The sequence below is a fragment of the Brachyistius frenatus genome, unplaced genomic scaffold (genome assembly GCF_029030835.1).
Source record: "Brachyistius frenatus isolate BFR_SWC_R1_liver_20210118 unplaced genomic scaffold, ASM2903083v1 Contig_43, whole genome shotgun sequence".
Taxonomy (NCBI): Eukaryota; Metazoa; Chordata; class Actinopteri; family Embiotocidae; genus Brachyistius; species Brachyistius frenatus.
Genome location: NW_027210642.1, coordinates 2,563,415 through 2,586,046, shown reverse-complemented (window position 1 = coordinate 2,586,046; position 22,632 = coordinate 2,563,415). Strand labels below are relative to the sequence as shown.

The 22,632-nt window shown below is 43.5% G+C and overlaps 3 protein-coding genes and 1 long non-coding RNA gene across 4 annotated transcripts; 2 read left to right on the top strand and 2 right to left on the bottom strand.

Moving 5' to 3' along the window:
• Positions 1 to 1,226: 1,226 nt before the first annotated feature.
• On the bottom strand, positions 1,227 to 5,427 carry LOC138623415 (uncharacterized). The gene is made up of 3 exons (XR_011311078.1): positions 5,250 to 5,427; positions 1,974 to 2,043; positions 1,227 to 1,499 (listed from the first exon to the last, which is right to left on the bottom strand). It is a non-coding gene; the product is annotated as an uncharacterized lncRNA (long non-coding RNA).
• LOC138623411 (medium-chain acyl-CoA ligase ACSF2, mitochondrial-like) lies at positions 4,669 to 10,441 on the top strand. The gene is made up of 16 exons (XM_069702927.1): positions 4,669 to 4,848; positions 5,208 to 5,403; positions 5,659 to 5,787; positions 6,470 to 6,523; positions 6,708 to 6,826; positions 6,980 to 7,142; positions 7,270 to 7,365; positions 7,442 to 7,593; positions 7,691 to 7,782; positions 7,867 to 7,943; positions 8,260 to 8,367; positions 8,460 to 8,611; positions 8,727 to 8,868; positions 9,252 to 9,362; positions 9,450 to 9,518; positions 9,621 to 10,441. The coding sequence occupies exons 1-16, from the start codon at positions 4,733 to 4,735 to the stop codon at positions 9,669 to 9,671; spliced, it is 1,827 nt and encodes a 608-aa protein (XP_069559028.1). The 5' UTR covers positions 4,669 to 4,732; the 3' UTR covers positions 9,672 to 10,441.
• A 599-nt stretch (positions 10,442 to 11,040) lies between these two features.
• Positions 11,041 to 19,277, bottom strand: ndel1b (nudE neurodevelopment protein 1-like 1b). Its single transcript, XM_069702928.1, has 9 exons — positions 19,170 to 19,277; positions 16,600 to 16,696; positions 14,419 to 14,572; positions 13,501 to 13,649; positions 13,231 to 13,367; positions 12,950 to 13,117; positions 12,753 to 12,844; positions 11,842 to 11,987; positions 11,041 to 11,669 (listed from the first exon to the last, which is right to left on the bottom strand). Exons 2-9 carry the CDS (start codon positions 16,683 to 16,685, stop codon positions 11,588 to 11,590), a joined length of 1,014 nt encoding a protein of 337 aa, XP_069559029.1. The 5' UTR covers positions 16,686 to 16,696; positions 19,170 to 19,277; the 3' UTR covers positions 11,041 to 11,587.
• An 808-nt stretch (positions 19,278 to 20,085) lies between these two features.
• LOC138623413 (RING finger protein 222) lies at positions 20,086 to 21,320 on the top strand. The gene has a single exon (XM_069702929.1). It carries the CDS (start codon positions 20,209 to 20,211, stop codon positions 20,833 to 20,835), a length of 627 nt encoding a protein of 208 aa, XP_069559030.1. The 5' UTR covers positions 20,086 to 20,208; the 3' UTR covers positions 20,836 to 21,320.
• Positions 21,321 to 22,632: the final 1,312 nt, after the last annotated feature.

Genomic DNA, 22,632 nt, shown 5'->3' with positions numbered 1-22,632 from the left:
AGACTGCTTGTTCTTGTGGCTTTTTTGTTGTTGTTGTTGAGCTCTGGGTTCATATTCTTGAATGTTGCATCTTCACCTCACAACTAAGGTTTTGGGCGTTTTTGCATTTTCTTTTTTTATTTGTTTTGCACTGCAGGACTGCAACTTTTGATTTTTATTTTTTTTTTTTTTTTTATATATACATTTTTTTGTGTTTGGTGTTTTGCACTTCAGTGTCAGTGCAGATTCGAAGGCAGCAAGCATGATTTCATGCATCCACAGTAATGTATGCAGAGATGGGCACATCTGGTTGCTCTTTCTCAGTGAGTTGCTGCCTCCTGCAGGGTGAAAGTGTCTTGCACCAGCGAATTGTTGTATTGTGCCACAACTGCTCAGTGAATCCCAAAGACAATGTTGAGGCTGGGGTGCATTCCTTTACTTATCACCATTAAATCTGCACCGATGGACGGAGTCATGTGCAGTGTTAGCCCACAAACCAAAGCCATAATAACAGTGCAGTGAGAGCACAGAAAGCAGGCTTTATGTTTAAAGTCTCGCTCCAATCCCAGAGAGAGCGTTCACATTTCCAGCTGTGGTGAAACATAGATTTATGCTGTAGTCATAACAAAGCCTGAACAAGACTGACACTGCATACTGAAAGAGCTGGATGATCATTTGTTCCGTAGAAATGCTGTCCACACACTGATGGATGACTTGAATCTGTTTAATGTACAGTGTACAGTGTGTGTTGATATAATAAGGCATTAATTCAAGTGTGTGAGGCTGTTCCTAGCTAGGTGGGTAAATATACAAAGATGAGAATGCCCTGCTGATTCAGAAAACTGACAACACACTGTGGGTTCCCAAAGACAACACTGACCCAACCGAGGAAGGAAACCGTATACTTTGGCCAAGTGTGTTCTTAAATACCCATCAGTGTGTCCACAAGGGTTGGATTTTCAGCGAGTGTTGGAAGACATTTCATACCAAATTCAGAAAGAAAACACAGTCCCATAGATCAAGTTTAGTTCATGACGCCTGAGAAGAAATCCTGTAATAAAACAACAGTTGTTTGCCTGTGAGGGATCTGTGAGGTTGTTTATAATGGGCCTGTGAACACAGTTGACCTTTAACACGTCTTACTGACCACAAACAACAAGAGAGTTTTTTTCAGAATTTACTTTGAGAAATTAATCAAGTCTGATTAAGAAGAAACAAATCATGTTTATTTCCCTTTTTTCTTTTGTTCATACAGCTCTTACTGTCGAAGAAGAAATTCTGTCATTCAATAAGCTCCTGAGTGGACAAAATAAGCCTTTTATACACACACTGTGCAGCCTCTGTTCAGTGGAAGATACAGCCGATGGAATCAAGACAGTTTTCTACATTCACAGCTCAGCGATGGGTTTGTGTGGTCAATAAGATTGTTTATCTTTGTCTAGTTTTGTTTCTGGGAAAGTTTCATTCAGGTCTTCAACTTTCATCTGGTCAAAGGGAATCATGTTCCTGAATTTGTCCAGCTGTGGAAAGAAGAGCAGAAGATCAGGAAAAAATAAGATTTTGAAAAACAATAGAGCTTTGCAACGTGGATGGATTAGTTGCAGAGTCATGCCGTGAACATGCAGAATTACGATCCACCTCTAATGCAGCCTCACTGTTAATGAAGCTCTGTCAACACTATGTTAAACACATTGCATTTCCATAACTCCTCCACAATAAAGCATCTCACTAGTTTGCCAAAGAAAAGTTACTACCAAGTTACACCATAAAGATCAGACCCTGTTAAGGTCTCTACACAAATTTGGTAAATACAGAGCATACAACTTGGTACATGTGTACAAATTAAATGTAATTTATTTTAATGTGCACATATCATACACACATATATATATATATATATACAGTATTTTTTTTTTTAATTTATAGATTACTAACAGTATGTACTGTTGAATTTGGTGTAACGTTTAGCCAACATATTTTAATGTGTCAGGCACCTCTTGGTATTTGCTGCTGTAATATAGGGCTCATGGGAGGTTCTCCGTGTCCTCTGAGATTATGAGAAAACTGAAAACAGACATGAATATGAAAGAGATAACGGTGAGCGGATACATTTTCCGTACCTCTTCAAATAGAGCTATAAGAGAAGACGCCAGCATATAGGAACATGTGCACGTCATGTTTTAACGGATATGTCACGGATATGTTACATTTTTGAGATTCCCAAAAGACAACAAGGATGGGGTGAGGTATGCTTTTCTTTGTCACACACACGTTAATGTACACATCACCATAATACTCCGGCATACTGTTCACGTGTGTGTCTTAATTACAGGCTAAAGTGGTGGACCCTGCTAGAGAGCAGATTGTCCCTCTGGGGGCCCCAGGTGAGCGGACGAGCAGAGGCAGTTGTGTGATGCATGGGTACTGGGATGAACCTGAGAAAACCAGAGAGGTTCTCTCCGCAGACCGTTGGTACAGTACTGGGTAAGATGAATGTGGACTTTTTAGTGTCCATTGTATACTGAATGTGAGAGGAAATACACAGGCATGTTTGTGCAACAGAAATGCTGTGTATACTTTTTTTTTAATCTATATAGTGACACTGCCAGCCTGAACAGTCTGGGATACTGCCGCATTGAAGGACGCATAAAGGACATGATCATGAGGTGAACTTCTATCCAGCTGAGATAGAGGAATTCCTCTACAAGCATCCCAAAGTGCAGGAAGTGCAGGTGAGATTTAAAACCATTAGAGGGCAGCAAAGAATTACTGACGAGTATCTGGCAAAGATCCACCATCAAGGTGTAATTTTGTTTCTATGTGGGAACAGTAGTTCAAACTGGTTGTTTTTTTTTGTCTATGAGAATATATTTCTCACCATGGAGATGTCACAGTAATCATCTGTGGTGGTAAATTTAAATTGTGTTCTGTTTCCCAGGTGGTTGGAGTAAAAGATGAGAGGCTGGTCGAACAGGTGTGTGCCTGCATCCGGCTGAAGGAGGGACAAACCTCCAGTACGGAGGAGATAACAGCTTTCTGCAAAGGCCAGATGAGAGGAGATGGAAATACTCAGAATTTGAGCGCAATTGTAACAGTTTGTGCAGTGATGTTTTTTTTTTTTTTTTTCCTTTCGATTTCTCACTTTGAGATCCCACACTGTGTGATCTTTGGAGACAGCTACCCTCTGACTGTCTCTAGAAAGGTATGACATTTGTGATTTAGCACCAACATCCCTGAACTTTAAAGAATTGCCGGGATTTATGGTTGGTTTGACCTGAAACTGATCTATTTTTCTAGGTCAAAAAGAACAAAATTAAAGGAGGCATTGGAGGGGGACAAAAACATTTGGGACAGGGGAATATTTTACCACTGTAGTGCATCACCTCTTCTTTTAACAACACTCTGTAAACGTTTGAGAACGGAGGAACAAGTTTCTGAAGTTTTGAAAGTGAAATGTTGTCCCATTCTTGCCTGACATACGATTTCAGCTGCTCAACAGTTTGGGGTCTCCTTTGTCATGTTTTTCTTTTCATCATGTGCCAAATGTTTTCAATGGGTGATAGGTCTGGATTGTAGGCAGGCCAGTTTAGCACCTGGACTCTACTACTGCGGAGCCAAGCTGTTTCAATACATGGAGAATGCGGTTTGGCATTGTTTTGCTGAAATAAGCAAGGCCTTCCCCAAAAATTACATAGTCTGGATGGCAACATATGCTGCGCCAAAACATGTATACTGTACATGTATATATCGTTCAGCATGCGCAATAATGCATCCCTCTACCATGATGGGTGCTGGCTTTTGAATTGTGCGCTGATATGCTGGGTGGTCCCTCTCCTCTTTCGCCTGGAGGACGCAGCGTTCATGATTTCCCCAAAATCTTTATTTGTCAGACCACTGGGCAGTTTTCCACTTTGTCTCAGTCCATCTTAAATGAGCTCGGGCCCAGAGAAGGTGGCAGCACTTCTGGATCATGTTTTTAAATGGTTTGTTCTTTGCATGATAGCGTTTTAATCTGAATTTGTGAATGCAGCGATGAACTGTGTTCACAAACAATGTTTTTCAGAAGTGTTTTTGAGCCCAGGCAATGATTTTGACAACAGATTTGCATCTGTTTTTAATGCAGTGCCGCCTGAGGGCCTGACGACCTTGGCCATCCTAGTTTTGTTTTCAGCTTTGTCCCTTGCATACAGAGATTTCTCCAGAGTCTCTGAATCTTTGAAGGATGTTATACTATCAATGATGAAATCCCCAAATTCTAGCAATTTTACATTGAGGAACGTTATTCTCAGATTGTTCCACATAGTCTTTCTTTAGTGAGACTGCGTTTACACCCAATAATGTTACTGACCTGTTGCCAATTAACCTAATTTATTGTGAGATTTTTCAAAAGGTGTTTTTTTTTTTAGCATTACATAATTTTTGCAGTCTTTTTTTGTCTTAGGTCTGTTTTCAATAAAAACAATAACAACATTAAATTCACATGATTTGCAAATCATTGCATTCTGTTTTTTTTTTTAATTTTACACAATTTTGTGTTTAAAACTATATTTAAACTCACGAATGTGTCATGTCCAAATGTTAAATATGCTCTAATCTCTCAGCTAGTAAAGACAGGTTAATGATTAAACAAAACTACCTTGAAGTCCAATCACAGTAAACCAGCTCATTTGCTAACAAGACTCTGTCTTTTCTACCCACATTTACATTATTCAGTTCAAGCTGAAAGAGATTGACTGTGTGATACTTGAGAGTAATGTCAGCGCTAATTTCTTCCTCACTGTGCAAGTCTGCTGTTCACAGTCTCAGATATGTGGTTGGATTCAAACACAGAAAGACGTTATGCAACAGAATTTTGGTCCAGGGTTGTCGGTAAGTTATACGCTTCAGATTCTGAGGCCAAATAATGACATTGTGTTGCTCACAAATTTAGTACAGAAGTGATTGTTTTTTCATTTTGAAATGTACCAAGTCCAACCTTCAGAATTTAGATTTTTCTTGCATCCAGCTTATGGACAGATTTTTTTCTTGGGTAGTCAGACTGATCCTGATTGTGTTGGCATGATGTATGTTTATATGTCCTTTTCACTAGACTTCCAAGTTTGCTGATAAAACCAGCTTATGCATTTTGTGGAATAGAAAAATTGAAATTTTCTGTGGCCATCATCTTAAGAATCTTTAAAACCGGTTATGCACTATATGTGACCCTTAAACATATTTTTCTATGGCAGGTCTCTTCATGTGGACAATATCCCTGGAAAACCCTCACTGACCAGCAGCTATGTTCATGGCACCTCCTCCTTCTCACTGCTCCCTCTGACTGTAGGCCAGAGCCTGGAAGCCGCAGTCCAACGCTGGCCCGACCGTGAAGCTGTGGTCTTTCTGCAGGATGGCATCCGGAAGACCTTTGCCCAGTTTCAGCAAGAAGTACATCTCACATTTAAAGCTTCTGCTTTCATTTTTGTCCAGTCTTTGAGAGAAATACGAAACAATCATAAGGCTTATATAAATAAGAGTTCAATGAGTTTACCTGCAGTGGGAAAAAAAAAAAAAATCAGTTTAGCTCCAAGTTAAAGGAAAACAAAAATGGTTAATCCTCCTGTCTCAATGATTTACTTTGATCAAATAATGCTGTTAATACGCACTACACTTGGTAAAACATTGTCTAATTATTTTGTGCAGGTAGACAAGGTGGCTGCAGGACTGCTTGCTCTGGGCCTGAGGCGAGGCGATCGACTGGGAGTTTGGGGACCAAACATTTATGAGTGGATCCTTTTCCAGTTTGCCTCAGCCAAAGCTGGAATTATACTGGTCAGTGTACGAGCCGTGTATACAACTTTAAAATCACTACGTAAAGTGCCAGTGAGACGGACATTGAACCTTCCAGGGCCTCAGGGGAGCTATTGTGCAACTGTGCTGTTATCACCCTTTGGGTGCACAAACTTTGACATGTCATTGTGGGAAAAACACAGGTGTTATAACGGTGGCTGCATTCAACCTAGGGGGAAATCCTGCTGTTGTGCATGTTGATTTCACTGTCATGGCTTACTTGGACCCTCAATGGAACTGAGCCATCATTAATACACCTGTACATTACCTGCTGTGACGACTCCGAAATGTATGCCGTGCAAGAGGTTGTGTAAGCAATCTGTGCAAACAGCTGCAGTTGTGGAACAATTGTCTCCCCCTACTGCCAGTGAGAGTCATTACAAAAACAGTGTTGACACGTGCTCAGGTAACGGGCTCCGCAGTAGCCGTACCCCGTCGCAACCCCCGCACGATTGTTTGTTTCGCTATCATAATTGGAATCGCTCGGTCAGGTAACGTCTGGAACAACCGCGCGGTTATGTGTGTGTGTTTTTTTAAATTTTTTTATCCCCATTCAAGATTAGCGTAGGGCTCAACCGGAAGTGTGTTTCGCCACCGTGGCCGCTTTAATACGGTCAACGGCTGCGCGATTATATTTGACTTGAAACGGTCGTTATCCTCGCAGGTGTCATTGAACCCAGCCTTTCAAGTGAATGAAGTGGAATTTGCTCTTCAGAAGGTAAGCCATGCGGCCCGCATCGCGTTATTCCTGCTCACTTCACCACATTCCTGCTGTACTTCTGAAACAAAGTGAAACATGAAAGCACGTCGTTTGAAGACGGCTGAGTGCCGACAATACACATATGTCATACTGAACTCATCCAACCTTGTAATATATAACCAAATAGATCCGTTGTGTCCAGGTCCAGTGTAAAGCAGTGGTGTGTCCTACCAACTTTAAAAGCCAGATGTTTTGTGAGATGCTGAGGGAGATCTGCCCGGAGATCAACACGATGTCGGAAGGCATGATCAAAAGCTCCAGGTTTGACAGAGCTGTAGGACAGATTTAAACCGTTTATATATTCTATTGTCGTTACGGGTGAAAGAGATGTAAAACAACAACAACAACAAAAACACAATGTATAATTGATGCTGTTCAGGATGTAATATAGAAATACTGTCTTGGGTCTGCCAGGATGCCAGACCTCCGTATGGTAATTGTGACCGATAGCAGACAGCCAGGGATGCTCCACCTTGACGATGTGATGCAAGCAGGGGAGGGTCGTCACCGCAGAGAACTGATGGACCTGCAGAGCAAGCTGTCCTTCGACGATCCCATCAATATTCAGTTCACATCAGTAACCTTCAATATTACAACTTTTAACTTCACTTTTTTTTTTTTTTTTTTTTTTTTTAACGCGTGCATTGTATTGTATTAAATTCAGATCAAAAAGTATTTGCCTGTTCATTTTTTTTTTGTGTTAGGGTACCACTGGGAGACCGAAGGCAGCCACTCTGTCCCACCACAATATTGTAAATAATGCATACTTCCTGGGTCTCCGGATGGGTTATGGATGGAAAGTAAGTCCACGTTTGTCTCTTGATTGGAAGAAAACGCTGAAACGCGAATAACCTTATTTCGTGAATTCTCCACCAGCCTCAGGTGCGAGTGTGTGCGCCTGTTCCCTTGTACCACTGCTTTGGCTCCGTGCTCGGAGGCATGTGTATGGCAGTGCACGGTGTCACACTGGTCTTCCCTTCCACAGGATACAACAGCTGTGCCAATTTAGAGGCCATTCAGAGTGAGAGGTATGGCGATCGTCACCGATTGTACATGGCATCTAGCTGCATAGTAACATGCACTTTCATTGACTGCCATTCATGTCGTACTTTTCTTTGACTCGAGGTGCAATTTGGTCTACGGCACTCCCACCATGTTCACTGACATGCTTGGCCAACAGGATTTGCACAAGTACGAGTTGTCGTCACTCGAAGCTGGTAAGAAGACGCGATCTGTACGCACTGTTGTATTTTAACGTGTATTTTAAATGCACCCTTTTTGCATTCGCTGCTGCGTTTTAGGGCTCATGGCAGGTTCTCCGTGTCCTCCTGAGATTGTGAGGAAACTGAAAACAGAGATGAATATTAAAGAGATAACGGTGAGCAGATATATTTCCTTACCTCTTCACGCTACACTTAAGCTTAAGCAAAAAAAACAAACAAAAAAAACGACTTTTAAAAAAAATATATTTCGGAAGAAAGTCTAACGCTGTAACCGGAACCCTAACCCAAATAAGTGATGGTGTCGGCCTAACTTCAAGGAAAAAGGTGTCAGGGATCTGAAAGTTGGTGCGTGTTAACGTCTAACACTTTGTGTTACATGGCATTTATACGAAAAGGCCTATACAAATGGAGTCTGATGGATAGATGGATAGATAAGATAGATGGATTGATGTTCCCATCATGTTTTAACAGGTATGTTATGGAACCACTGAAAATAGTCCCGTTACATTTTTGGGATTCCCACAAGACAATGAGGACCTGAAGATAAATACTGTGGGGTGTATCATGAGTCACACTGAGGTATGCTTTTCCTTGTCACACACACACACACATTAATGTACACATCACTATAACACTCCGGCATACTGTTCACGTGTGTGTCTTAATTACAGGCTAAAGTGGTGGACCCTGCTACAGGGCAGATTGTCCCTCTGGGGGCCCCAGGTGAGCTGATGATCAGAGGCAGTTGTGTGATGCATGGGTACTGGGATGAACCCGAGAAAACCAGAGAGGTTCTCTCCGCAGACCGTTGGTACAGTACTGGGTAAGATGAATTTAGACTTTTTAGTGTCCATTGTATGCTGAATGTGAGAGGAAATACACAGGCATGTTTGTGCAACAGAAATGCTGTGTATACATTTTTTTTTTAATCTATATAGTGACACTGCCAGCCTGAACAGTCTGGGATACTGCCACATTGAAGGACGCATAAAGGACATGATCATCAGAGGAGGGGAGAACATCTATCCTGCTGAGATAGAGGAATTTCTCTACAGGCATCCGAAAGTGCAGGAAGTGCAGGTGAGATTTAAAACCATTAGAGGGCAGCAAAGAGTTACTCACTAGTTGATGGCAAAGATCCACCATCAAGGTATAATTTTGTACAAGGGCCTTAGCATGATATCGACAGTGGGGAGGTCCAAATGACATTTCCCCCCACTATATATATATATATATATATATCCTGCGAGGTTTTAATATCATGTGACAAATGCACTGCAGGTGTCCAACTTGACAGCAGCCCAACTGGCAGCTCTCGCCAACCGTCAAGGCAGATGGAAGTCAGATGTGGGAATGTGTGGACTACTTTTTTTTTTGTCTATGAAAATATATTTCTCACCATGGAGATGTCACAGGAAGAATGTGTGGTGGTAGGTTTACATGGTAAGTGTTCTGCTTCCCAGGTGGTTGGAGTGAAAGATGAGAGGCTGGGCGAGCAGATATGTGCCTGCATCAGGCTGAAGTTGGGCCAAACCTCCGGTGCGGACGAGATAAGAGCTTTCTGCAAAGGCCAGGTGAGAGGAGATGATGGATAAATCTGCTAACAGCCCAACATATTTCGAGCACGGTGAACGTTTTTTTTTCTCCCCCCCCCCCCTTAGATTTCTCACTTCAAGATCCCAAACTACGTGATGTTTGTAGACAGCTACCCTCTGACTGCCTCTGGAAAGGTAGGACATTTCTGCTTCAGCACCAACATCCCTGAACTACAAAAGAGCCGTCGTGATTTATGGTTGATTGGTTATTAAACTGAAACTGATCTGTTTTGATAGGTAAAGAAGAACCTATTAAAGGAGGCCATGGAGAAGAAATTAGGACTTTAAATTTTGTGGACCATGTTGGACTTTGTTGGAAAGAAGCAAATAAAATCAGGAACAGAACAGTGGAAGTAAAACTTTCCTTTACCAAGACTGTAACGGAGACTAATTTATTGATGAGCTGCAGAATGATAATAGAAAAAATTTTTTTTTTTGCTTTTGCTTCAGATTTATGGATATATGAAGGTTGGCTTTGGAAAATAACAAGTCGTCCTCATCATCTGACAGAATCCTCACAAAATTATAATATATCACCCAAATTGCGCTGCATTTTATTCATCTCAATCTTTATTTAAACAATTCTGACAAACAATTTGATATCGTAACACAATGGCTCGAACCGTTGTATGATAGTAAAAGTCATCTGAACACATGCCATACAGAATCTGAAATAAATAGGACCTTAATGCCAAATGTCACTGTACAGTGTGGTAGGCAAATTTACCATCTATACAAGCTATATACACGGACTGTAGAACACACTCGAGTAACAGGCTTCTACAGCGCCCAAAAGTGACATCGCATATTATTAAATAACAGTGACGCTGAGGAATTAACACGGATATGTGAAAGTGAGGGGGGAAACGGCTTCAGACGCAATTTTTAGTAAGTTAAATGGATGCAGAACCAATATCAAACCTGCTAAAAATCAAAGTCACGCCAAATTAACATACAAAAGCAGAGCAACAGATACTGCGCTGCATGACGCAAAGGCCACAAAGAACCATACATTTAGAAATATCCAGCAAAATAAATTGACGGTCTCAAAAACAAAAACAAACAAACAAACAGGTTCTTTCAGTCACTTTTGTTTTGATTATCTTTTTGTGTTGGTGGGGAATTTTATAGAGCCAAATTCAATTTCTCAGTAATAATCAAGATATCGCAATGAGGTAAATAAGCCTGCAACAAGGGAAGGAAAAAAAAAATGAAAAAAAAATATATACATTAAACTTTAATTTTTTATAAAAAAAAGGCAAAACTGTTCTCTTGAAAATGTCTGGATGTGCAGAGAGGAATACACTCGACGGCAGCGGAAACCTGCGAGGAGCAGCTCAACTGCAGGTTTAACCCAAAGAAGGAGAGAAAACCAGCAGATATTTTCCAAGACCGCTTCAGCAGCCAACAACAAGAGGAACGACTGCACGACGGCTACATGGCTTTTAACAAATCAAACATTCACTTCGGTCATTCTCCTGACGACGGGGTGTGTGTGTGTGTGTGTGTGTGTGTGTGTGTGTGTGTGTGTGTGTGTAACTTCCCCGACCTCACATTTACGCAAGCACACATGCAAGAAGACAGCAAATATGAAAATTGCCTTTTAAAGCATACCGAGATAAATTAATTCATATGAACATGTCCTTTTTTTTTTGATTTTTTTTTTTTTTTTTTAAATATAATACATTCTAAATAGAAATGAGTTTAACTGTGCAATTGAAGTGAAAATACAAGAGGGGATGAAGGTGAAAGAGGAAGCTGTGGTCTGTTGCGGACCTTTTGTCAGGGACAGCGGTTTTCGGATGAACCGCGGGAATCACTATGGTGACTTTTGTCACGTTAAAAGTTGACATCAAGAGAGCCAACGCATCGCAAGGACATTCATACGAGCAACTACGCAGTACAGCTTTTAGGCACGCGCGGGTACGTGGTAGGAGCACGTGCACGGATGACTGTGCACCTACTCATAGATGCACTGAGAGCTGCAAACTGGAGGCAAGTTCACTCATTCATTCATTCAAGGCTCCCTTTCACACGTCAAGTTTTAAAAATGCACACTCCTAAACACGCATCACTCTTCTTTTCCAACTCTTTCACTCACTCACGCACGCACACACGCGCACGCAGCACAAGCGTCCTCCCTGTTCCCACATGGTGTCGGGTGGACAGGCGTTTCAGTTGAGGTTTGTGTGGCAATGGACCCTTCACACACTCAAGGGCAGCAGGCTCGGCGGAGACACCGCTCTGGATGATGTCAAGGAGCTGGGGTCCAATCCGTTGACAGTGCTGCAATGGACACGTGGGCATGTACAGTGTTAACAAACATGGACTCGCTTGTCGGCCAAAACCATACAGACACAACGCACGGGTCGATTTCTGCTCAGTTGTTTTAAAAAAAAAAAAAAGAAAAGAAAAGAAAAACCAACAACCCGCAAGGACAAGCTGCTGAGAGACTTACGTTTTGTCAAAGTAAGTGGTATGTAGAGAGTGAGAGAACTTGGTGGCGTTGCTGTTGAGGAGTGTGCTGTTGTCTGTGGAGTAGTTTTTTCTTGCTGCTTGGTCTTTGGCAAAGTTTCTACAGGCCGCGAGTTTGGACTCCAAAGCCTAGTGACACAACAGAAAATACAAATCGGCATTTGGCCCCTTATTAACATCTTTCTATTGTCCTGCGGCAGAGGAGACATTATTCCTCAGTGTTCTGTCCCCTATTCAGAATTTGCAGGGACTGCATTTCCTTTGCGAGCCGCAAAGGTCCCGTATTGTACACATTTTGATTTCCGTTTCATTTTGATAAGGAGGCAGGTCCGGGCGCTATAAATTCGGCGAACGTGTCGAAGCGCTCCGTTCACAGATCAAATGCCCACAGTGCGTGTTGAGCGACTGTGCCGTTTGGTGTTTCTGCAAGTTTGCGACGTCACAAACCTAACACTCGGGTCACATGTTCACCCTCAGCATGGCCCGCTGTCTTCACTCATTATGCAGAAGGAAACGCGGCGCTGTTGTTCCCGTCGGGGAGCAGCGAGCTACAAGGCCGAAGAAAAGGCCCGGGCGCGTGTCACTCAGAAAAGAGTCAGCCAATCGGAAGAGAGAGAGAGAGAGAGAGTCATCGATATCAAATGTGCCTTAGAGACGCGCATACAAAACAGCCTCTTCTTAGTGCAGCTTCAGAGAGAGGCAGAAGAGATGTAAAACTACATTGAGATGGCTTCTGATGCTACAACAAAAATATCCTCTTGTGGATAAACGAGAGCGCAACGGAAAGACCAGAAAGCTAAGATACGGGACCTTTAAAATGTGAAGACGGAACAACACCTCCAAACACACCGAGACGAGAGAGAGAGAGAGAGAAGTGATCGGAGTAACACCTACCCCGACTTTCCTCAGGAGGTCGCCAACAATGTTAAGAGCCGAGATTCTAGCGGAAGGAGTGAGGGACGAGGTCGCGCAGCCGTTGGTCAACGCTGGAGCGGACGAGCAAAACAATTTGTTACACGTATTACCGAATTTTCCGTCCACGTAAAACAACAACAACAACAACAACAACAAAGAGTGGGATTTACCCTCACCTTTCGGGCTGATGAAGGGGTGCTCGCTATTCTTTCCTACGGGTGTTGCTGGGAGGGATAAAGACGCCTGGACTGCAGAATCCATCTGGTCTACGCCCAGGGTGGGTGAGCTCGGTGCCGACATCCTGTCCGTGGTCCGCTCCCGTACGGCCAGCTCCTGTCTCAGGTCTGCAGGAGACAAGAGGGAAACTCGTGAGAACCCTCGCGCAGATGACGACGACGACGACGGGGGCCCGCAAAACAAACCAAAAAAAACAACAACAACCCCATCTCGTCTTTACCTCGCGCTTCGTCCTTCAGCCTCTGCACAGACACGAGGAGGGACTCCTTCTCGTCCAGCTCGCTCTCCAGGAAGGCGTTCCTCTCGATGGCCTGGTTTAAACGGCCCTCAAAGTCTTCGAGAGACACTATCGTCGCCCTGCACACAGAGACGAAAGGCGCAGCCGTCTTACGAACCCTTCCGGTAGGTGAAATCGCCACAGCGTCCGAGCGCGGGTCGAATTCATCGTTTACTCATCGTTGCTGAACATCGCACGGTGCGGTGCGCTGACCTCTTGGCTCGCTCCAGGTCGTCGTTGGCCTGTTCGAGCTCTCGGACGTATTTGTTGAGCTGCTCCTTGATGCTGCGCGTCTGACCCAGGTCGTCCTCGAGCATCGAAATCTGCTTGTAGCTCTGGGCGTAGTGCTGCTCCAGCTTCTCCTAATGGCAACCGGCGGGATGAGAGGGAGAACAGGAGGGCGCGCGTGAGCGAGTCCGTGCGGAGAAACGGGGACGACGGCGACGCCGCTCGGCGAGCCACGTCGTCGTGGGAAAATAGCGTTTATATACAGTGTAGTCATTAACAACGGGAAGAGAGGGGGGGGGGGGGGGGGGAGGACGTCACAAGACAGTCAAGATGTTCTTCCACATTATTTCACTTTCAAAAGGCTCATTTGCCCTGAGGTACTTTACGGTACAGTTAGTGGCGGGCCGGCGGGCCTTTATTGTGGCCACCCGAGGCACAAAGACAGGGAAGTATCATTCATGGTCTCTGTGGTTCATTTTTAGCATTACGTGCAAGCGAGCGTGTTCACACGTTAGACCATGTGAACACGTTGGACCATGTGAACAATCGCGACGCTCGGATTGAATTCCTCGACGTAAACGCAATAACAACATGGAGTCAGCAACACACTTGAAGGAGCACACTGACAATGCAGATGGGTGTTCATGCCTGCTGTGATTAAAAGCCAGACTTGGCCTTCCAGTTTTCTATTTTTTCCCTTTTCATCCCGACATCCAATTAAGGAGTGCTGCAGGATTACCTCCGAGCGGGCCTTATAAAGCCTGCCACAAGACACCGGACCTTGTGCTCAGGATCCAAACGAGATCAGGCAGCCTCTTAAGTAACCGCACCATTCGGGTCCAAAACCCGCAGGCGACACGGGCAGCATGACTTCCGAGCTCAAATGCACTTCAGGAGGTTTACCTTGAGGTTGAACACCTCGTTTTTCAGTCTCTCGTTTTCAGTTTGGAGGTCTCGAAGCCGATGTTCAGCCTGGCTGAGCTGTGCCTCCAACTCGGCCTCCAGCTCCCGGCTCCCCTCCTGGAACTCCTGCAGCTCCTCTTGGGCTTCGTGGCAACTGGATGGTGCGCGCACAGACAGCGGGGGAGAGGGGGGGAGGGGGGGGGGACACACAGAACATAAAACGGTCATTGTCAAATACCAGCTACCCCGTTCACCGGCCACCATTCAACTCGGTGGAGCCGACTGGCTGAATGGACGGGGGCGTGGCGAGCTCTAGAAAACCGACAGGCTTTTTGTCCTGCAAGATGAGCCGAGCTCACGTATGTTCTAGCAGTTTGTCCAGAATCCAGAAATAAACCTGCGCGAAGAGCCGCAAAGGTATTTGTAGATTTTTTTATTTTTTATTTTTTTTTAACCTTCAGTCCCTTCCTCTGCCAAACGGGAAGCAGTGTACGGCTCAGCATTGTCGAGTTAAGCATTTTAAATATACAGCTCCGAAGAGACAGCTGAACAGTGACGGTAGGTGGTTCAGAACTGGCTCAGAAAAACAGGCGTGCTGTCGTTTGTCTTCAGCTGTGGGAAGGGTTAAAGGTCGCTCGCTCGCGCGCACGCACACACACACACACACACACACACACACACACACACACACACACACACACACACACGAGTAGTGAATGCAAATACGCACAAAACAACTCATGATGTAATTCCGATGTGTGTGCATTTATTTTGGTGAATAGGAAGGACAAATAAACTCGGTGACCTCTGAGTTTATGGAATCTCATTTTTTTTTTTTGTCTTGTCAAGATGGCACCGTGGTCAACACTGGTCTGAGATCAGCTGACTTGTGCCGGGATAATGGCCTCTCAGTGGCTCTACACCGCGCTGGAATCCATGAATCAGTTGTTGTGCGGGGTCGCTCCACACATACCAGCGTCACAGAGGCTGCTTCATCAGCACGCTGGACCCTGTAGCTTCTCTGTTTAACAGTCGAACTCATCCACCCTCGCGCTTCGTGGTTTAAAAATGACCAATTCTTTAAGTGTAAACGACGAACCTTTAAATACTCGAGTGTGCAAATTATCATTAAAACACGTGATCGCTGGAAATAAAAGTCTATTTCGCAATCTTTTAGATTAAAAGATATAAAAAAAATAAACTGCGAAATGTTCAAGTAGCTGAGTCACACCGAAATGGAAAAAGGCGGGTTTCAAAATACCCCTTCGTAGAGGGACCTTTTCAACGGGTAATCAATAGTGCTGATTGTCGCCACTGTCAGTAGCTTACTTAAAAAGGGCTCCTGAGAAAACCTATGCTTCCAAAACATGTGCGACTTAAAGTTTCCACGGGTTGATGTTTTTCCCAGATGTACCCACAACAGGAATTTCTGAAAAAAAAAACCAACAAAAAAAAAACCCCACCAGGATTTTAACCTCTTCTGTGCAGCTTTACATAGACGGACCTCGACTCCGCAAACAGAAAAGACAGACAGAACGGATTCAACGACAATTTACGCCACGCTCACGAGCACGACTGCTGCCGACCCCGACGTAAACGGGTCAGTGTTTAAGAAGTGAGCGATGAAGTCATTTCCTCACGAGGGAGCCAGCAGGCTTGCGGGTTTGTGATTTCACAACGTTTGTCTGGTCTGTTCAGCCTCATGAGGCTGAACGGAGTTCGTCTGCGCGGAGACTTTTTAAAAGAGAGATCCCAAGCCTTTTGAAAACATCTGATTATAGATAATGAGAAAATGACTGGGTTATCATCTCTTTCATAACCACAGACAAAAACCACACGTTCAGAAAATAATAACCCAACATGCAAGAATGAACATCTACAGCTTGTTGTCATGTTTATTATATATGGGGAATTGCTACCAATTCCTTTTCGTACAAGGCAGACCACAAAATAAAACATGACACATTGTTACATGAACCAACTTGCAAATATACGAGCTCGGTAGGCAAACGGTAATACAGAGAGCACATCTTCCCTTTAGCCGTAATATATGTTCAACGTGTCGTGACTGATCTTAACAATGACTTTATATATGGATAAAAAAAAAAAAAAAGGTCATGCTGGACAGGGCAGCTCACACAGACATGCAATGTTGTTACATGAGAAATAAATGTCACCTACCTCTTCTTGTATTTGAGGGCTTGGGACTTCCAGTAATCCACCTCCTCATCCTTTGACGTAAATTTGGGAATCATCTCTGTGTCCATGTCAGAGCACCCTGAGGATTAAAAGAGACATTTTTATGAGCTTTGCAAGACAATTAGCAAACTAGTAGGTGACTCAGAACATGGCACAACACTTTCACTACACGTCTCCTTTGGCATGTGGAGTCTGGCAGGGATGGATTCCTTTCTTATCTCGGAGGTGAGCAAATCGAGGCGCCGAGATTTCTATCAATCCTCCACGCAGACCAAACGATCTCGCTTCAGTCCAAAATGAGAAACAAAAGCCAGATCGGTCAGGTGACATCACCCTTTCATCCATTAATGAATCAGTGACTACAGCCACCGCATCTGGGTAAACATTTTTTTTTTTTTTTTTTTTAATGACTGAAATAACACACCGTGAGTTTGCAGAGTAAAAGAGGGCCTCATTAAATCATTCCATTTTTAACCTCCTTGCAGCTCAACTCATGTGATGCCAATATAACCAATTCATGAACAACAATCTAGATGCTAATTAAGTGTGGCTAATACCAAATGGATCAAAGCTGTCTGCAGTAGCCCAGTTTTGAAGTTCTAACCATGTGTTAAAAGTTTGTCGTCGTCCATCCTGTTTGTAGAATTTGCACTTTAATAGACATTTGTTCCTCTTTTCTGGTGAGCTGTGAAACGCTGCTTTCCTCTATGATCTCCGTGGGCCTCCACGGCTGTGTTCAGGAAATGATTAAACACATCTGTGTGAGTTTATGTGTGTGTAGGGAGGAACACAGCTGCTGCCACCATCTCTACCACACTGCTGCAGCTCCAGGAGTATTTAAATCCGACCATTCCTTAAAAAGGATTTCCTGCAGACAGGCCCGGCAGCCAGTCGACATAACAACGGGAAACTCCTCAGCTGACCTGAAGGTCAAACAAAACATGCTCAGCAGTTTTGGGCAATTACTGTAACGAGTATTGTTATATTTTCGACTCGACGAGCTTGGACTCGGGAGCTTTTCCCTTCAAACATTCCTCCCGAGACGTCGTCATCGACAGTCTACCGACTACAGGACCCTCACGTGTCTGTACACAAAGTAAACGAGAGACCAAAAATACCATAAAGGGATGGAGAGAGAGAGAGAGAGGGGAATTCTTTGAAGTTGCTACCGACGTAACATGTTATGTTATGTATCATATGACGGAGCCTTAACACCGCTGCAGGGAAGTACCAAAAACATTTCCTTTAATGAGGGAGACCAGACATAGCACATCTGCGTTCATTGTGAAGCTGAAAGTCCTGAGCTGCTTCCTATCGATCCCTGTAGGTCTTCAAAAGGCACGATGGACAGGAAACTGTTGTCACGGTGACACAGCTCAAAGCCCCACAAAAAAAAAGAATTTTTTTTTTTATTTTTTTTATCCCACAGCAATGACAGAAGAGTAAAATAAAAGATGTACCTTTACCAAAGCTACAGTATTTCACGCATGAAGGACAGATGAGGACTGCGGCACTTTACAGGCAACATAATACATCACTTAGGAGTTGGATGAAAAGGCTAAGCCGTATCACGTAACGGGTCAAGCGCGGAGACTCTGCCAGGACACATGACAGTTCCCGTTATCTTTCGTTGCAGCATCCTCTGGAGCGGTTTCAGAACCGACCCCCCAGATCTGTTTGCCTGCTCTGACAATACCAGGGACAGCAACGCTGGAGCCACGTGGAAATTACAGAGAAGGGGAAGGGGGTAAAAGAGAAATGAGAGTTTCCTTTTCCACATTGTTGTTTCTACATCCTCTTTTACTGCAGATGACAGAGAGCTGAATCAGAATTTAAATGACGCTTAAAGGAGGAGGGGGGGGGGTCACATTGTGACACTCAGGGGGACGGAAAGATAAAAGACTGGAGGAACATGATAACTTTGTATGGATCTTTTAATCCATCCTTTGTAGTCGTGATGGGTGTGGTGGTGGTGGTGGTGGTGGACCTCCTGACCTAAAACTATAACTTTGGTCCTCCGGGTTATGGATTTGCTCGTTTAACTAAGGAAAAGCCAAAGGTCGAATATAATGACGTGAACACAATAAAAAAAATCAAGAGCAGGAACCTCAAACCGTAAAACTGACAAAATGGCATTCATCTCAAGTTGATAATAGAGCAAATACACACGTTGTCTTAAAGATTATAAACCGATGCGCCCCCTGAATAAACCGACCGGAAGGCCAGATTTAGCTAAACAGCGACAGGTTGTGGTTTAAACTAAACGCTCCTGGCAGTATGTCGATATCTGACACTCCGTGGTTTGACAGCTCAGAAGATTAGGTTAATGCCAAAAAACAAACAAACAAACAAACAAAACTGTTAAATACAAAAACACATATACAAAAAAAAAAAAAAAAAAAAAAAAAAAAAAAAAAAAGGGAAACGAATGGCGTACGAAGCAAACATTTAAGTGGACGCTCTCGACGTTTAAACCTCTTCGAGCTCATTACGGGAACACGTCGAAGATTAAAACACGCGACAGCGGAACAGTTTAACGAGTAAGTCGGTACCTGCTCATGTCAAGTCGCCTTCCAGCCGGTGTGACAGCAAACAACACGAGCGCACACCTCCCCGGTCCCGGGCCTCGAGCGATACTGAGGTAGCCCGAGCTGTGTTTAGGAAATTGCCAACGCGTCTCCCGGAACTAACGTAAATCCTGACGTGCGCGCAAGCGCGTGCTGACGTATGTTTCACGTTTACGTCAGAACTGGGGCAGAGCCGCTGTAGAAGTAGATCTACTAGAAATCAACCACACCTGCTTTTTCCTGTTTCTTTTTTTCCGGGCAGTAGATTTGTAGCGGTCTAAGTTTTCATTGTAACCGCAGGGTGGCACATGATTGCCAGAGAATAAACCAAAACACAAGTGACTGGGAACGTCGTGATTACTTATGAGTTGTGATGTGCTGTCTTTATGCCGGTTTTGGTTAGTTTTTTTGTTATTGTTGTTGAAATATTGCAATATTGTAATTCATTAATTAATTATCACACGATACAGAAATGTCTCTTTTAGTCTTACATCCTCAGGTTTTTTTTATTTTTTATTTTTTTATGATATCACTAAACAGCTATCATATCATAAACCACCTTTGAGCTATAGGTAGGGCTACAATGACGATAGAATAGAATCGAATTTATGTTATTCCTCCATTTAAGAAGTTTGTCTCACAGAGGACACCAGTTAATTTGAAATCATCTACTTAATCGACTTTATCACAGCTACACAGTGGCTTAGGGTGCAGTTTTGACATCGATTAGACAGATGCGTCTTGCCAACCCTTCAAGAATGTCAGCCGGCCCTATAAGTGGTGCCATAGAGGAATATGCAGCCACTTGAACTGCCAGTAGGGGAACCAATCAGTCAAGTCGCTGCTGCCACAGGTGGCTGGCCCTGTTTTTCAAGGCGTCACTCTCACTTCCACCCTCAACCAAAAGCAGAGAAAAGTCATGTGTTGAGGAAAAAGAACTTGGGAGAGGACTTCGTACCATAATGACCGATAGTCTACTTTTAAATAGGCTACCTTTGTAAATAATTCAGTAGTAAAACGCTAAATGGCACTTTACAGAGACGATAGCCAGGAGGACGCACGAGAATGTCCAGTGTGCTATGAGTGTCTTTCGGGCACTGAACGGACTTTGAGCTGCGGGCATGTGTTCTGCCACGACTGCCTGGTGAAAACGCTGGTCAGCATCAACAGCGATGGGAACATCAGAGACACAATCGTTTGCCCCATCTGCCGACATCTTACGTTTATCAGAAGACAAAAGGAAGCGCTGGTGTCACTTGTAGCAGACAAGGATCCAAATGAAGGGCAGACCCTGGAGGTGCCTCTTCCTTTGCCACCTGGACAGGTCCAGGGCCCACGCCGTGTCTCCTGGGACAGTTTACAGAGTGGAGTTAATTGGATTTCTCGCTGTTTTAGGAGCATCTCCCAGCTAGTCGGTCGACAGAGGTTAATCAGCCCCAGCCACAATGCATCTCAGATCTTCATCATAAGCGGTCAAGGTCGGCCCATGGGTGAAGAAGATGCGCTCAGTGTGGTTATGACTGCGGTTCAACCGCAGCGCAGGAGAAGGCGCAGGATTTGCACAACAGCACGATGCTTGTTCGTCTTGCTGTCGATTTTTACAGCACTCGCACTGGTGGCTGCAACTTTACCCTGGATTTTACTGGCGTAGCCCAGTGATAAAGATGTCTGGATTAAAGTGCCAAACAGGACATTTAAAGAACCATTTCCTCGGAATGTTATCCACCAGTTATACAATGTGTGTATTTGTCTTGACTGATCAAAAATAATGTGTGCAATCATTTCCACTGAAAATGTACAAAGGTATTAAGATGCAGCCTGCTTAAATGGAAATCCTGTATCATCATGCTGTTTCAGATGTGTTCAGGTTACTCTCGATTCCTTCCCTGGTTTTACGAAAGAGTGAGGGAGTTTATTTGCTTGACCAGGTCCTTTTATGTGCATTACCAAGCAACAGTCTAAAGTAAAGATTAGGAAAGCCTTGACAGCAAAGTCTTTTGTTTTACATTCCTGTCTCTGACATGTTCAACCTGTTTCATGAGAAGCAAACTTGCAGGAAATTTTGAAATTTTCAAGCCAAAAGTTATTAAATCCAATGAAAGTTGGCATTAAAAGTTCTAATTCAACAATAGAAATAATTCGTTAGAAGAAAATCAATAAAGGATAAACCCTTTAACCCAAATGTTAAAGCAGCTCAATTCATTTGTTGTGTTACCCTGTTGTTAAATAGCCTGTTTCCAAGCAGCAGACCATAACTTTGTGGCACAGAGCAACAACCCCTGTCCCCTTTTCAGGACTGTTTAGTGTATCTGCATTTGTCCTCAAAATAACATGAGGATGCTACCTGTGGTATGAGCTCCAAATCACAAGGAGAGTTTGACATTTAAACAATTCTCACACCATTTCAGTTTTCAACTTTAATGCTTTGCAAGTGGAAACATGTTTAAAATAGATTGTTGTGGGGACTTGGTGAGCGAATTAAACCCCATGGCATCCCACACAAGATGTAACCAACTCCCTTTGTAAGACAGTGTAAAGAGAGACGCCTTTAAAACTTCCAGTGAGAAATAATTGATGCACGGCAGTCTGAAGGAGATAGACAGCAGATAGCGATGAGCTGCGCCTGGCTGTAAGGAGAGACATTGCTCAACTGTAGCATTAGATTACTACCAACTCCATCAGAATACAGATTGAGACAGGCCACAGAGACCTGGGTTTAAAATGAGAAAACATGGAAGTTATATAACCATTACAAGATGATGTGGCAAGGAGTAGAAAGACAACTAATGTTGACTACTCTTGAGTTGCACTGCATTACTTAGCCTGCCAAGGGTGGAGATTCATAAATTTAAGACTGGCTCTCGGAATGAGCTTTGTGTCAGTATCACCACCATCCAGTCAAACGTGTACACTCCTAGTTTTCCCCTTGTGGCAAACCTTCAGCGATCCTGCCGGGCCAGTCATACAGGTTACACACCTCATGAAATGTCTGCTTTTCAGCTGTACCTGGTTTCTCAACATGTGTATTTAACGATGATAATAATAATTTATTTAATTTGATGAATCTGACATTTTAGATCATACTCTTGTGGGTAGTTTTCATATCAATGGAAGAGCCCTCATTGAACATAAAGTTGTAACTGCACGAAAGTCCCAAGGCAACGAGATAACAGTGCTGAAATTATGACAGCATCAAGAGTGAGAAAATGCTAAATTAAACAGGTGTTCAAGTTTCTAGATTAGTATGCACTTGCTATATGCCATACAGGTTAAGGCAGTGGTGGAAGATGTACTTGGATCATAAAGACAAAATAGATACACACACCTGTTTTTCTTTCTTTTGGACTTATAGATAGCCTACTGGACGTATTTGGGTCTAAAAGTTATTGAATTCAAACATATGACGAGGAAGAGTTGTCTTTGATAGAGTTGCTGACAACTCAGACAT

Coding starts and splice junctions, on each gene's coding strand:
- LOC138623411 (XM_069702927.1), top strand. CDS start 4,733: ATGTCAGCGCTAATTTCTTCCTCACTGTGCAAGTCTGCTGTTCACAGT. Junction 5,404..5,658: donor TTGCCCAGTTTCAGCAAGAA/GTACATCTCACA, acceptor TATTTTGTGCAG/GTAGACAAGGTGGCTGCAGG. Junction 7,594..7,690: donor GAGGCCATTCAGAGTGAGAG/GTATGGCGATCG, acceptor CTTTGACTCGAG/GTGCAATTTGGTCTACGGCA.
- ndel1b (XM_069702928.1), bottom strand. CDS start 16,685: ATGGACACAGAGATGATTCCCAAATTTACGTCAAAGGATGAGGAGGTG. Junction 13,118..13,230: donor GCTGAAGGACGAAGCGCGAG/GTAAAGACGAGA, acceptor TGTCTCCTGCAG/ACCTGAGACAGGAGCTGGCC. Junction 11,988..12,752: donor ACCTCCTGAGGAAAGTCGGG/GTAGGTGTTACT, acceptor TTGTGTCACTAG/GCTTTGGAGTCCAAACTCGC.
- LOC138623413 (XM_069702929.1), top strand. CDS start 20,209: ATGGCACTTTACAGAGACGATAGCCAGGAGGACGCACGAGAATGTCCA.